Below are 15,129 nucleotides of genomic sequence, written 5' to 3'. Positions count from 1 at the left end.
AGAACAGCAGGATTTTTTTTCTTTCCCATATTGCTTTTCTGGAAACCACATTGAATTAAAATAAACGGCTGGCAAAACTTCTTCATAGTTTTAAACACTTATTTCTGTAATCTTGGAGATCAGCTGTAATGATGGGAGAGCTCCAGGCCCCATCTGGAGGTTGACAACCCAATGTACACCTACAACCCTATATAATTGTGATAACTGTGGGATCATATTAGCAAGCCAGTACATTGTGCAAAGTGTGCAACCTGGTGTCGTTCAACTCTCCTATTTGGCATCCAAATTCTATATTCAGTCATATCTCAACTGTTTTAACAATTTGTTCATGTACATAACTGATTTTGAAAGTTAAGGAAGTTCCAGAGTAGTTTATTTTAATTTATTATCCAGGACAATTTCGAGGACTGAGGACACCTAACAGCAGCTGTAAATTACGTGTTCAGGGTAATGTTCCTAAAGAGCTCAAAATAAACAGAGGTCATGAATAGCTGTACACAGAGCAATTAGTTCTTCAATACATGTGGGTCCACCAAGAGAGGAAGTATTTCTTTCTGTTTATCTAAAAGTAGGTGGTATTTTTGCCTGCTTCCCTCCATTTTCCAGACTCTCACACAGAAGAGTTGCAGTTATATGTGACATGTCTTCTGGAACACTGTCTGTAGCTGAGTAATGTTATGCACTTACAATTTCCCAAAATTTAAAGAGGAGAAAATAGATGTGCTTTGAATGTATATCACATGTTATTTCCAAAAAGAAAAAAAATGGTGGTAACTCAGTTCCAATCCTACATAAAAGCTGGTTCACTTAATCACACTACTGGGTACATAGATATTTATTATGAAACATTAATGCCAATTCTGGCAGTTATTATGAGTTGCTTGAAAATGTCTGAGATTTTGGTTCCTTCTAAAGATATGCAAAAAATCCCATTCAGTGCCAAAGTGTATGTTCTCAGTGCTGTATCTCTTTGGTACTGTTGCACTGCCCTTTTAATTTTCAATGGCAGCATGTAGCACAGCCAGGGACATGTTCCTTCCATATTTGGATGTGACTTCAAGTAAAAGCTAGGTGCTTTCAGGACTGGAGATGTTGAGTCAGTGGCTGATGGTTAGCCCTGTGAGTCATGGAACTTTGTAATTTATTATTCCGTTCTGAAATAGTTAGTTTCCTCATTATTAAGCAGAAGTCTAGACTTGCATGTGTGCACCACATATGTTTTGTGTGTGGAAGCACAGAAAAGGCTGTGTGACCATGGTTTGGTAGTTTTAGCTCCTAATGTTTTGCCCAAATCTATGGCTGTTACCTTCAGAGGCATGTTAGCCATAGATGCATGTCACTATAAGGTGTGTTTTTCCCTGCGGCACAGCGTGGAGTGTTTGGTGTAGTTTTTTGTTTTGTCCATCTTTGAGATGCATTTGTCTACATTAGAAGCTGAAACCACCAAACCATAGCTACACAGCCTGGAAAATCCACCACATCCAGTTGCTTCAGGCCCATTGAAAGACTTCTACAGTATTCTTAATACACTAAAGTTATTTTCGTTTCAGTATGCCTGTACAGTGCAGCAGAGTCTTCTCCCTCTCCCCAACCTTGTCTGCCAGAAGGCTCTTGGGTAGCTGGCTCACTCATCTGCCTAATGTGTAGAAGGTTCTATGGCTTGAGGAGGGATGGAGGGGTTCCACCATGTGTGGGGAGCTGTTACCATGGTGTTCCCAATTAGGTAGGGGTTTCTGTTCTCATTGGGGTGGGTTTTTTAGTGTTTTCTTTTTTTGTTCAGATTAATTTTCCACTCTTTTGGTTAAATTGTAAAGTCAGCTTTTGTTTGAATAGCTGAAGAGCCCTTTGAGTATGAAGACACCCTTACCTTATCAGTGGTTGGGCTCTGTTGTATTCCTTTCATCATCTACACAGGGGCCAACCGCTTACAACTGAATGGAGTACCATCTTTTTTTTTTGTATGCCTGTTCTATTCAATCATCTTTTGAACATCCACCCCACAGATGATGCAGTTCCAAACAGCATATCCTATATTCAGCTGCAGCTGAATAACTGATATAGCTCATTCTACAGATATATCAGCTATTTGGGGAGCAATTCCATCCATATGGTTAGTCAAATGTTGCCTGATGATTTCTTTGTTTATAGTCAGGAGATTCCAGAAATAGCATGTTAACAGGGTACACTTTGAAGTTACTAGTCTAAAAAAAGAGAATCTCTCACTCAGTTTTGTATGCTTGTTGTGGTAAAATGTTACTACCACTATCCCTAAACTGTCCTTTCTATATATTATGAAAATATATGTTCACTTTTATGGTAATGCTGCACTTGAAGAAAATTAAATTTGTCTTCAAAGTATGTGGCACACTAGATACGTTAATCCTAGATAGGTACCGTAGAAGAAACTTGTCATTTTTAATATCTTTATGGAAATTTCTTGATGAATTGAATTGTTAGAAATTAATTTACCCAAGCTTATACTGGAATAGGTTTACAGGACAATGGGCCTTTTCAGCCACTTCAAGTGGTCACACATTTTACTACACTGTCTGTGACTAGCTAGTTACATACATCTCTGTCTAGGGCACACTGCTGAAAATACCCCAAAGTCTAGGTTTACAGTAGTGTGCAAAACACTGAATTCTGTGTGCTGTATCAAAATATGCAACTAGCTGCACATGATAGGCCAGCTGCAGGGAGCAGACACATGCAGTAGTTTTAAGCGTCAGTGATCCAAGCAACAGTTAATGGTCAATAAGCAGATATTTTGATACAAGTCACCTTCTGAGGAGAAATGGGGGTTAGTGAGAATAACTTGAAAACCTCCAGTTATCTTTCTGATGTTACCTCTTACTGTGGAGAGGGGAGGATATGGGGAGTCATTATGTAAGAAACTGAACATGTACTTGACATGAACAAATATGGTGGTCCACCTTGAAGAGGGCTGTTGTACTTTTAGCTACTAGTTCAATATATTAAAATCAGAGGCACCTTATGCCCTTTCCCAATGTATGATTTTGGTACTACATGAATCTCAGTAATATTTTTGACAGCATCTTTGAAAGACTGTACACGCTTTGGGTTTTTTACTCATCTGTTATCAGTAGCACTGTGAAATTGCCTGAGAGGTTAGGGAAGTTATATAATACTGACAAGAATTAAATGAAACATGGTCATAGTGGCTAAATGTGGTCTAAAATGGTTTTGTTCAGAAGAAAATTATTTCTGGTTTATTGTGGGAAGGGTCTGGTGGGTTTTATTTTTATTTTTTAATTGTAGCATATTTTTTCTTACTGTTTGCAAAGCAGTTGTATCTTATTAGATAAAAGGCTAGCCGTGGTGGCAACAACTCACTTCCAGCCACTCTCCATGCATGGCTGACTTCCTGTCAATCACCACACACCCCTGACTTGGGGGCAAGGCTTACACAGAATGGGTAAAAAACAATGCAAATAAAACATTGGAATGTGGCAGTTACTCACCCTTCTCCCCCACCGCTGAATAATTAGTCACTGTGCCATCTGCAGCTGCCTGAGCAGGCCAAAGTGTCGACCACTCCGCATGGGAGAATCGTGACTGCTGGAGGCCACCACTGTGGCGTTAACTGTTGCTTGGCAATGCAGGCATCTGAGAAGAGGATGAGAAGAAAGAGGGAGCAGGTGGCTGTGGGGGCGAGGGGAGAGGAAAGACAGGAGGGGTTGCCCCCCTCGGTGGGCGCCTTTAACCCTTGCATGCCAATGCAGGCATCTGGGAAGAGGAGGAGGAGGAGGAGGGAGTTGGTGATGCGGGGCCAAGGGAAAAGGAAAGGCAGGAAGTGTTGGCCCTCTAAGTGGGCGCCATTAACCCACCAGCAATTCTCTAGAGCTCATTCTATTTGTTCATACACTTGGCTTTACTGATAGATTCCGTATAAAAACTTAAAAGGCATAAACATTTAACTCACAATCAGCTAAGAGACTATATTTTATTCAGCTTGCCATAAGCTGTCAAAATGTTATGGCCTACTCTTAAAAAAAATGAGTTTCATAGATCTGACTTACCCCTTTTAGCAAGTGTCCACTATTATTGGCCAAAGTCCAAGAGCCACTACTATTGGTGAAAGTCAAGTGGCATCTGCACAGTGACCTCATTCCATATTCTTAACATTCAGGAGGAAGTTATTCTGTCCACGGTCTTGAACCCAGGCTTTGTTGAACTTCAGATATTAAAACTGGCACTTCAGATTTAGTCTGAAAATTAATAGACAACCAACGAAGCTTTTGTTGTACTGATAAAGGTGGGTTCCTTTGGTGTATGCCAAGAAAAAAGGCATACTGCTGCTTTCTGAACAGTTAGCATTTTCTGCACTGTCTTCAAGAGCAGTCACAAGTGTATTATGGTAAGATAACTGAGGAGTTTTCAATATGTGTATAATAGTAGCAATCTTGTTGTTTTACAGAAAGAGTTATAGGGAAGGCCTGGGAAACTCCTTTTGCCACAAATCTGTTCCAGTGGGGTAACATAGCTCCCATCGTGGGGGTGGGGGGGGCAGTGTTACAGTTGCATCCATCTTCCCAATATATGGGTCTCCCAATATAGACATTTCTTTGAGGGGAAAGTGTATGTGGGGTGGAAAGGCAGTGTGGTGTGCCAGACTAGGACCAGGAACACCCAGGTTCAAGTGACCACTCTCATTGAATAGCCCCTCTTTCAACCCTACCTACTTTGTAGGGTGCTTGGCAGGAGAAAGTGGATTCATGTTGCCCTGAGCTCCTCTTTCAGCCCATTGCTGCCTTTCTGCAGTAATTCAGAGACTATGCTTCCTGCCCTGGTTCAGATAAAGTAGAGCAGTGGTTCTCAACCTTCCTAATGCCGCGACCCTGTAATACAGTTCCTCATGTTGTGGTGACCCCCAACCCTAATATTTATCCATTTTACAGATGGAGAACACTGATGCAGAGAGTCTTAGGCGACCCCTGTGAAAGAGTCGTTTGACCCCCAAAGGGGTCCCGACCCACAGGTTGAGAACCACTGAAATAGAGAATTAGAGATGATTGTTGCCATAATACTTCTTTTCTCTGGAATCTCAAGCAGACCTTTCCAGCATCTTCATCTGATATTCAAAAACACAGGAATGTAAGCACCAGCTTTTGGAATCTCCCAGCAAGGTGGAAAGGGGGCTACCATAAAAGATTTCTCCCCTGTTTCCAAATCAGAAACATTCAATAGCAGTTGTTTCCTACTCTGTATCAGTTGGCTTGGTGAAAATCATGAATCAGAGGATGATCATATCTGTAATCCATGCAGAAGCAGAATGAAGCATGGATGGATAATTTGTGTAATCTGAGAGTTCACAGCGGTGTCCATCCACTGCCTCCTCTGCCCACTTTCTCTGGGATACAAGTTTGTATTCCCCAAATTACATTCAGCGTACTTAATTCATAGGCTCTTATGCAACGTGGCAGCACGTTCAGTGGCAATCTTTATTTTTTTGGCGTCTCAAGCAGGACAGAAGTGCACAAACAGAAATAAATACAAGCAGCTGTGTTGGCTTCAGTTCCATTACATTGAATTCAGTAAGGAAAAGCTCCAAATGGGCAAACGTGTGAACTTGTTTGTCAATGCTGGGATCTTTTAAGAATGTTTTGCATTGTTTCTCTTTTGTTGCACTTAACATATTGGTCCCTTCTAGGTCTGAGTCATCACATAACTTAACTGTTTAAGTGCTTTGGAAGAGTGTGCCATTTGCTGGCACAGCCCCTCCTCCCAGTGTTATGCTGAATAAACTCCACTGACTTCAGAAGACTTTGGGAGACTTGAGCAAAACTATAACGATGCCCAACAAATGCAGAATTTAGATCCATATTCATTGTCTTAGCCCTGGAGTGGATTGCAAAGAAATGTCTATTTTTGAATGTTTCCTGTGTGTATAATGAAAATGTTTTCAAGATGGCTGCTTATTTTAATATTTTTTTTCTTTTGGATTGTACTTCCTCAGTCTCCCCTGCTCATGGAGCCCGTCCAGCGTCCTGGAGCTTCTTCCCCCCTTGTACGTTTTCATTTATTCCTTTTCTATATCATCATCTTTTGCATTCAACTGATCCCGTATCTGAAAATAATTTGGGGAGATGTGCAAGAGTCAAAGTGGAGTTGATTGCACTCTTTTAAAAAAAAATTCACAGTACATCTTGAAAAATAAAATAGAGAGGAGAGTGGAGGAATGATAATCTTAATTATTGTTCCAACTCTAGGGTGAATCAGAAAGCTTTTTTCTCAAATAGGCTTTTGAACTGATGGAGCCTACATAATCTTTTTAGATGTGAAAAATCTAAAAAGACAGGCAGATTTATTGTGGCATTAGTTTTGAGGGGCTAGAGCTGTCTTCCTGAGGACTGCAAAGGGCCAAGACTTTTGTTGCGACTACAGCATATTAAAATGTATATAAAACTTCTTAAACAGTATTTTTTTTCTGATATGCTTTTTACATTTTCCCTAGAATGTTTTTAAAATGTTTATATTCCCCCTTTTCTCATGGCTCAGGGAGCCTTACAAATTGCAGTGTACTTATTTGATAAAAAATTAGAGGCAGGAGTTGCCTATGGCTGTTTCACAAAATAATGTCATCATTCAGAGGGAATGTATTTTCATCATGATTTTTCATACACATAATGTGGGGTTTTTTTGTGACATACTCTAGGAAAATAGCTTTAATAGTACTGGTTAATTTCATAAGTAGGACTTACCCCACAGAAATACAATTTATACTATTAAGTGGCTATAATAGCAGAAAGCAATAGCCTGTGCCACAGAAAAGTGCAAGTCACCATGGGAAAGGCATTAAAGACAGATTGGTACTAACTGATCCATGCTTCCTATAGAACTATGAAGTTGAATAGAGCTGTTCTTCTGACATTGTTTGTCATAAAAAGTTGCTTGTAAACATTTTGAGCAGGGTGACCAGAAATAGAAAATATCCATATTGCCAAAATTCATATGGAATTAAACTTGATCCTCCTGTCTCTCCCCTGCCCCCTTCTATTGGTCATTCGCCTTTGTTAGCTAGTCTTGATGCATGCATGCTCTTGAGTATGAAGTGGCTTGTTTAGCCACAGTGCATGGCCTTTCCTGGACTTTGTAATTATGCAAAAGCAAAGCAAAGAGACCATGAAAAAATGCAGACATCTGTGACTTTAAACCAAAATGGCTTCCTTGTTTTGATTCAGCAGCTTGGTTTACAGTCTTGTATCTCTAGCTATTTGGTCAAATCCGAAAAATCAGCACTCACAGTTTTAAGAAACAAATGTTTAGAGGCTAATTTAAATATGATATTTTTGTTCAGTGGTTTTAAAGGTGTGTGTTTAAATAGTTTATTTTGGTGATGAAATATTCCTCTGATCTGTGGATATGAGCATAGCACATGTGTCTTCCATAGCGTCCAACAGAACATCTGGCAAGCACAAATCTATTTGCATGCCAAAATAGGACAACTCTGCAACATCTGTTGGAAGTGTATTTATCTGGATTTATAATTCTATGTTGTAAGCATTTAATAATTTATTGAGATGTGTGCATTTCCGTTATTATACAATTTTTCAGATGTTCTGTGGGAAGTGTTGGCACAGTAGATACATTTAAGTCTGATATCACTCTATTTTGTTCACATATACAGAGAAGGGCTATCACAGCAACTGATGAATTTTAAGCACAACCTGTCTGGGTGTTTCTCTTCTATCTAAATTTTAAGAAAAGGCTTTGAACTTTTTGTTTTCTAAGAAGGAAAATTCTAGCATACACTATGAGAGTGTCAGCTTTGATGATCTGATAGCTTTTTTCCCATATTTAAAGTTGTCTACAATCCTGACCGAGAGTCTGTGTGGTGTAGTGGTTAAGAGTAGTGGACTGTAATCTGGAGAATCAGGTTCAATTCCCCACCTCTCCACATGAAGCCTGCTGGTGACCCTGGACAGTTCTCTCAGAACTCTCTCAATCCGCGCAGAGGCAGCCAATGGGAAACCACCTCCCAACGTCTGTTGCTTTAAACCCTATGGGGTTGCCATAAGTCAACTGTGACTTGACAGCACTTTACACACACTCACACACACAGCCCTGACTAGCTTGATCTCATCAGAGCTTGGAAGCTAAGCAATGTCAGTCCTGGTTAGTATTTGAATGAGATGCCACTAAGTAGTTATAAAGAGAAAGTTAATGGCAAATAACCTCTGCTAATCTCTTTCCTTGAAAACCACATGGTCCTGGTGTACCCATGAGTCAGCTGTAACCCGATGGTGCATAATTATTATTAATTATGTCTTACGATCTTACCAGCTTTTTAAAATGGTTTGCTTCTTGTTTGAGGTCCATTTTATGAGTAATTTTATGATGTTTATGTCTAATACTTTGTTTTCAGTGGCTTGCTTTTTATATTGTTGTATTATTTTAATTGTAAGCTGCTTGGGCAGAACTCTGAAGAGATGGCATAGAGGTATAATAAAGAAATAAACATAAATATAAATAAATAAATGCTCGCATGTTTAGCCTACTCTTCTTCCAAGTTCAGGATGACACACATAGCTTTCCGTTCCCATCACAACTCTGTGAGTTTGTCTGATACAGTGTTCCTGGGCTGAGTGAGGATTTGAACCATAGTCTCCTGGCTGTTAGGTTGACACTCTAGCTGCTACACCACACTGGCTGTAGACTTTGACCCAAGACTAAGAAAGTTATTCTGTGTAGTGTGTTGCCCCCTCAGGTCTGCATTGGAATTGTAAATGTATGTCTCCTGGAACCTCTGATGAGCAGTGGTTTGAAATGCTGCTGTGCCAATACTGTACTAGTAAATCAATTTTGATTTTATTTTTCATTAAACTTTGTCCTTTTCTCACCTCATTCTCTCCCCCTCCCCACAACGGCATGCAGATTTGGAGATGGATAGTATAAAGCCAGGTTCAGCATGTGTTTCAGAGACTCTGAACCAATCCCACCTGAGTTCAGGTAGAACATGTTGTAGTCAGCTTGTCTCTAAATGTACTAACTGAAGTTTAATAGCTTGTGTTCTAGCATTAATACTTACTAATCATGTAGGTTTGATGTTAGCTAGAACTATAGTCTAATGTGCAAGATTTTTCTGGAGCAGGTTCATAGACTGTAGATGTCTTGCGAACGTGGATATTTCCATTTGTATATGAACCTTGAATATATCTATTGCTTTTTCCCCCCAAGGCTTTGACTGTGGCTATAAAAAATATGTTTTTGTACCAAAACAGATATGTTGCCTACCACAGGGAACTCTGGGTTAGATGGGGCTTTGTGGGGCCGGGGGGGGGGGGGGGGGGTTGGGGGGGGAAGACAAGAGAAGAAATATTGTTGAAACCCTGTAGTTTAACAGCAGCTCAAGTGACCATATTATGTACACAGCTGCAAGGCTATAACTGGAAACTGCTGTGCTGTAGTTGTCATGACTACATAGTGAGAGTTTGCGAGGAGGAACATTCGTTGGAATAAAAATAACCACAACTCAGCTATGTGACTAATGTGCGCTGGCTGATCTGCCTGTGCTAAAGAGTTACTTGAAATCATTCACTGAAAATGCTTTTTTTTTTGTAATTTTAAGTTTGTTTATAAAATCTGTGGGAATGATGTGAGGAAGACCCAGAGGAGTCGTAGCAGGAGATGTAGCCTTGCATTGATTTGATCATCATATGACCCTCTTGTAAAACCAAAAGTCATGAATGTTGGACAGTTTGAGTCTAGTCAGTTTCCTGCAGAAGGCTGGATGTAAGAGGCTGCCCCCTCCTTTCCATGCTTATCAATCATTTTTGCAATCACAGGTATATTGATATAACTGCAATTTAAAGGGCTTTAACACAGTCCTTTATTTTGCAGCTACCGGATGTGATGAGATCTGTGCCTTTAAGAGGGAGGTTATGGGCGGAGCTAAATATAGATGTGACTCACAGACTGGCTTTTTCTAAAATGGTTGAACTAGTGCTGTTTGAGGCTTGACCTGGATGACCCAGGCTAGTCTGATGTTGTCAGATTCCAGTGTCTTATTTATGTGGGGGACTTAAGTTGTTGATATAACAAGCTATTTATTGAAGTTCAGTAACACAAAAGAGACCAAATAGTTCCTCCTCAGTCTTTCCTTGCAGCCTCCTTCTAGCTCCACAGTCTCTCTCTCTCTAGCTTCCTGATTTTTTTTGTTACTCCTCTCCTGTTTCAACCCTTTAAGATTACATTTCACTACACTCAGAAGCCAAGCAGGGTCAACTCTGGTTAGTACTTGCATGAGAATCCACCAAGAAATATCAGGGTTGTTATGCAGAGCCAAGCAATGGCAAACCACCTCTGAGCATCTCTTGCCTTAAAAACCCATAAGTCAGCTGTGACCTGCTAGCACTTTATATACACACATTTATATACATAGCCCTTTGAAGCTATGTGATATCAAGTTCTGGAATACTTGCATTATATGGGCCAAAGCAGCATGTGCCCCATCCACAAATTGCAGACAGTGAAGATATCACCCGCACACATACACACACCACGCTCATTTTATTTTCATTTCAGATAGCAGAATTACTGGCACCCTATATGTGTAGGTCACTAACATATTTACGTTTTCAAGAAGGGATGTTGTGTTTTAGACAAACCTTTCACAAATACACAGCACTGGAAATGTTAAAGTGTTAAGTAGGTTTATATGAAATCAAGTTATCTTCATAAGGTTTTGTGTGTGTGTGTTGAAAATGTACCTTACCAGGAAAATATGTTTAATGTGTCCATACTTGATTGCACTCCAGTAAAAACTACCCCCAATGAAATCAGTGATGTTTAATTGTACAAATAATGTGCTGACCTCATAACCTTTGTGTGTAACAAACATCAGTTTGCCCAGTTGTGTGTAACAAACATCAGTTTGCCCAGACTAATTATTTTTCTTTCCTCTGAGACCAGTTTCTTAGCTGATAGAACTGTGAATATCTGCCTAGAAGGCAATTCCAGATTCATAGAGTATTAGAACTTATTTGTTCTTATGTTTGCTTTTGTGAAAATAAAGTGTTTATATATTGGATATGCACCACAGTTAATTTGATCTGATAGTGTTTTCCGTTAGGAGCTGTAAAACATATTGATCATTTGTGTAATGAAGTCTCCCTCTCAGAGAACTGAGAATGAAAGGGGAAGAATTTTTTTAAATTCAGCTGTAGTTCTTCTGTTCAGTTTCTTTTGCACTTTGCTAGGATTTATAGTTTTAACCTCAAGTGTTTGGCACGTACTTGCTTAGTTCAGAAGAAAACAACTAAGTCATCCTAATTTGTCAGTGGTTGTATATCTTCCAAACAGCTCCCCTCCTTGGTCAGCAGAAAATGTTTATCAGTTTTGTATAAAAGCCTGCACCTACTGCAGATTATTTCACATGATAGCTTCACTTGCAAAGGGGTGACACTAAATATTATCACTCTTCTAATATTCTCTGACACCAAGATATCTTTATGGCTTAACTAAAGGGCTTCGGGGGAACGTTCTAGGAAAAGCAATTTAGGGGTCATCCTCAAGTCTTTCATTTTTGTCTTGAATTGATATGCTTATGCATTGGCATCTTCCAAGGCTAGCATACCGTGAGTGGTACAAGTTCTCATCGAGTATATCAACGTCATCAAAGTACTGAAACATTAGATGTTACTGCTTTTGTTCTTGAAAGGAACTGTCCAAATTTGCTAATGTTGAGAGTGAAAGATGTCAAGAAGAGAGAGAATAGATTGGCAACTGAACAGCACGTGGGCAGCTCCATTGTTTTATTGTTCATGTTATTATGCGTATGCATTGGGAATGGATGTACTATTTTAGATTCTTTTTTTTTTACTTTATTTCTCCTTTATTTCAGCCCCACTACCTCACAAGGCATCTGTTGTGGGGAGAGGAAGGGAAAGGAGTTTGTAAGCTGCCTTGAGTCTCTCTTTACAGGACAGGAAGGCGGGTACAAATCCAAACTCCTCTTCTTGCAGATGAAACTGTGAAATTCAGGGCCACTGAAGGTGGTATTGGCCAGGGGTGTAGGTGGCTCTAAAGGGACTAGACAGATTCATAGAGATTAACAGCTCAATCCAAATTGTGGGGTGGGGGGCACAAATGCCCCGAGGAAGTGGAGGACAGGCAGGTCATCCTTGGGGATGGAGACAACATTTCAGTCCAGGAACGCCGCCCTCTAGGCCCACAGCATTACATACACCACACTTTTAGCATAAGCCTGTTTTGCCTGCGGGGCAGTTTGGATAGCAGGAGGGTTTTTTTAAAACCTTCCCTTCTGCACTGTCCCCAGCTGCCTCTGTGTGCCTTCAAACTGTGGACAATTAGATCTTTAACTGGTTGTGGTGGGTTTTCCGGGCTGCGTGGCCATGGTCTGGTAGATCTTGTTCCTAACGTTTCACCTGCATCTGTGGCTGGCATCTTCAGAGGTGTATCACAGAGGGAAGTCTGCTACAGGCTGTGTCCAGTGAGAAGGGAATGTTTTAGTGGGGCATACAATTGTCATGGCCCCGGGTGGGGAACCAATCAGTGTTTGGGTGGTTGGCAACACGCATTCGACAATACATTAAATCTTTAAGCTTTCCCAATTACATTTTTCTGCAATTTTCTGTAAAGGAAGCAGGGAATGAGTGGGTGGGTGCTTCATGTTTTCTCAGTCAGCCTTCCTAGTGTAATTTGACCCTGAGCTGAGCAGGGATTTAAACTCATGTCTTCTTGATCTCTCTATTTAGTTCAATACACATTTTTGCACTGTACAGTCAGGACAGATCAGGTTATTGTTACTCCAGATGTCGGTTACTAAAGTCCTTTCCATTCCTTTGACCACCTGGAAATCTTGGCAAGCCTCAGTGACTGCAGTTGAGCACTGAACTCCGTCAGCGCTGCCTGAGAGGCAGGAGGAAGCCGGATTTCAGCCAGAAGTGAACTGCGAGGGTCGAGCGATGTGAACAGTGGGCAGATCCAAAAACGGCTGGGTTCACAGGGCTCCGGGAAACTCCTAGTTGCCCTTTTTAGTCTGCTTGAAACCATGTGCCAAGCCTATTTAGTTGGCACAGGGAATCTAGTTAACATTACTGAAATCCTATTAGTTCAATTTTCCAAATCGCTTAATTAAGAGATGTAGTTAAAGCACGCAGGTGACTTAAAGGTGCCGGGGAACACGCATTGGGAAAGGCAACAGCAGTTTGCTTTTACGAGAGTCCTCCTCCTCCCACCCGCCAGATTTTTTTGGGGGGGGAGGGGGTTTGTAATGAAGTCAACTTCTAGGGTGTTGTGGGTTTTCCGGGTTGTATGGCTGTGTCCCAGTAGCATTTTCTCCTTGACACTTTGCCTGCATCTGTGGCTGGCATCTTCAGAGGATCCTCTGAAGATGCCAGCCACAGATGCAGGCGAAACGTCAGGAGAAAATGCTACTGGGTGGGACACGGCCATACAACCCGGCTAATCCACAACACCCTAGTGATTCCGGCCCTGAAAGCCTTCGCCAGTGCAGCTCAGCTCCTGCTTTGCGTTAGAGCTGCAGAATGCATTTGGAACCAGAGCTTCCCCCTGGCGACTTCCCCCCTTCCTGTGGCTTCAGCCCGCGCTGACCGCAGGCGGGGAAGGAATGCCTCCCGGTGGAAGCGCCGCTCCGTCCACGTGGGGTTTCTCCGGACAGCCGCGCCAAAGGCTGGCCGGACCGGGATCACCTGAGCGGAGGCGTTGGCTGCGGGAGGCGGGGCGCCGCTCTTTCCACCAGGGCGAGAGTTTTTGGGGAGGAGGAGGGACTCGGCGGGCAGGCAGGCAGAGCGCGCACGGAGGCTGCCGGGGAGTCACGAGGAGGAGCCGGGCTGGATCTGCCGGAGGAGGCGTCTTTGCTGTCCTGCAGAGCGAGGCAGGGACTGGGCAGGAGGCTTCGAGGCGGAGGAAGCGCCGCCTGCAGGCTCAGCCGTGGGGGAGGAAACTGTGCCCTTTCAGGCTGCCCGGGTGCAAATCCACTGCGGCAGGAATGCTGAGCCGAGCCGATTAGGCAACTCCGCAGTTTGCTGCTTCTGGGCATGGCAGATTCCTAGTGGCTCCAGACCGCGCGGTGGGGGACAGATCTGTTATTTCTGGTGGGCAACAGAGGACGGCAAAGGTAAGGAAGCGTTTTTGCCCCCTGGGACCTCTCGAGCAAGGCAGATTGGTTAGTGCTTCTTAACCCGTGTGCTTGACACTTGTCATATTGTGAAATCGTTGGGCCAGCAGCAGCAGCTCTGTCTGGGGAGAGGATTATAGGTCTCTTGGGAGTGAGAAGAGCTTAGGTCTAAGTCCACTTGGAAGAGCAGGCGTCAGTTTTTCAGAGCCCAAGCAACCTCCTTTCCTCAAAACACTTGGAAAGAGTTATGTGTTTTGACACCCCCATACACACCTTCCAAAGTGTATGGTATATGCCTTACCAGCACAATCTGCTCAGCCAGTGCTTGGAAATTAAGGCAGAGTTGAATGGTTTGTTTTATGGGCAGCAATCCTGTTCCCCACACTGATCACCATCAGGGAGCCCTTGTTGCTACATGAAGGGGAGAGAGAGAAGAAAACCTGTTACTCAAGAACGGTGAATGAGCTTTGTGTGAGGCTATAACTGTTGTATCTCGACAAACTAGTTTTGTTTTGTTTCGATGAGCTGTAAAACTTGTTGGATCTGCGCCCTGGGGCCGTTCGCCCTGCTCTGGGGTTCTCCTGTTAAGCCAATAAAATCTTATTTAGAAGCACGTTTTCTTTACCCTGCGTTAATTACGGTGTTTTTGCCTTTTCATAAATCTTTGGCCTTGGGTTTGCAGTGTTTGTGCTTGTTAACTCCCTATGGTAAACCAGAGCTTTATTAAAGTAGACATGAGCTCACGGTTACTAAGAGCAAGCCACTGGAGGGGGGATGGATTCTGGAAACTGCTTTAACACAAGTCTATGAAGTGTGTTTGAAAAGCTGTGGAACGAGAAACCCACACAAAAGCAACCTCGCTGCTTTCTTCTCCTATACTTCCCTCAATTTTTCACTGTGTCTATCCTGGGAGAGGGTGAGAGATATGGAAACCTCAGCGCAGGGTTTCCTTTTGTCCTGTTGTATCAGCAGTTTATACCTTATGAGCAATTAAATACTAAATTTGT

At 42.1% G+C, this 15,129-nt stretch overlaps 1 protein-coding gene across 6 annotated transcripts in view; it reads left to right on the top strand.

Moving 5' to 3' along the window:
• Window positions 1-15,129, top strand: part of ARHGAP32 (Rho GTPase activating protein 32) — a 250,212-nt gene that overhangs the window by 174,606 nt on the left and 60,477 nt on the right. For 3 of the 6 annotated variants that reach the window (XM_048512258.1, XM_048512255.1, XM_048512257.1), the window contains exons 11-12: window positions 5,978-6,028; window positions 8,896-8,970. The exons of 2 other annotated variants lie outside the window; for them this stretch is intronic. In XM_048512258.1, the coding sequence (XP_048368215.1) occupies window positions 5,978-6,028; window positions 8,896-8,970 (126 nt within the window). Of the gene's footprint in view, window positions 1-5,977; window positions 6,029-8,895; window positions 8,971-13,815; window positions 14,123-15,129 lie in introns of those variants that run through there. One more of the 6 variants, XM_048512261.1, reaches the window with a different exon arrangement.

The sequence above is a fragment of the Sphaerodactylus townsendi genome, linkage group LG12, assembly GCF_021028975.2.
Source record: "Sphaerodactylus townsendi isolate TG3544 linkage group LG12, MPM_Stown_v2.3, whole genome shotgun sequence".
Taxonomy (NCBI): domain Eukaryota; kingdom Metazoa; phylum Chordata; class Lepidosauria; order Squamata; family Sphaerodactylidae; genus Sphaerodactylus; species Sphaerodactylus townsendi.
Note: the sequence above shows the minus strand (reverse complement) of the source record. Positions and strands in the feature narration are given on the sequence as shown.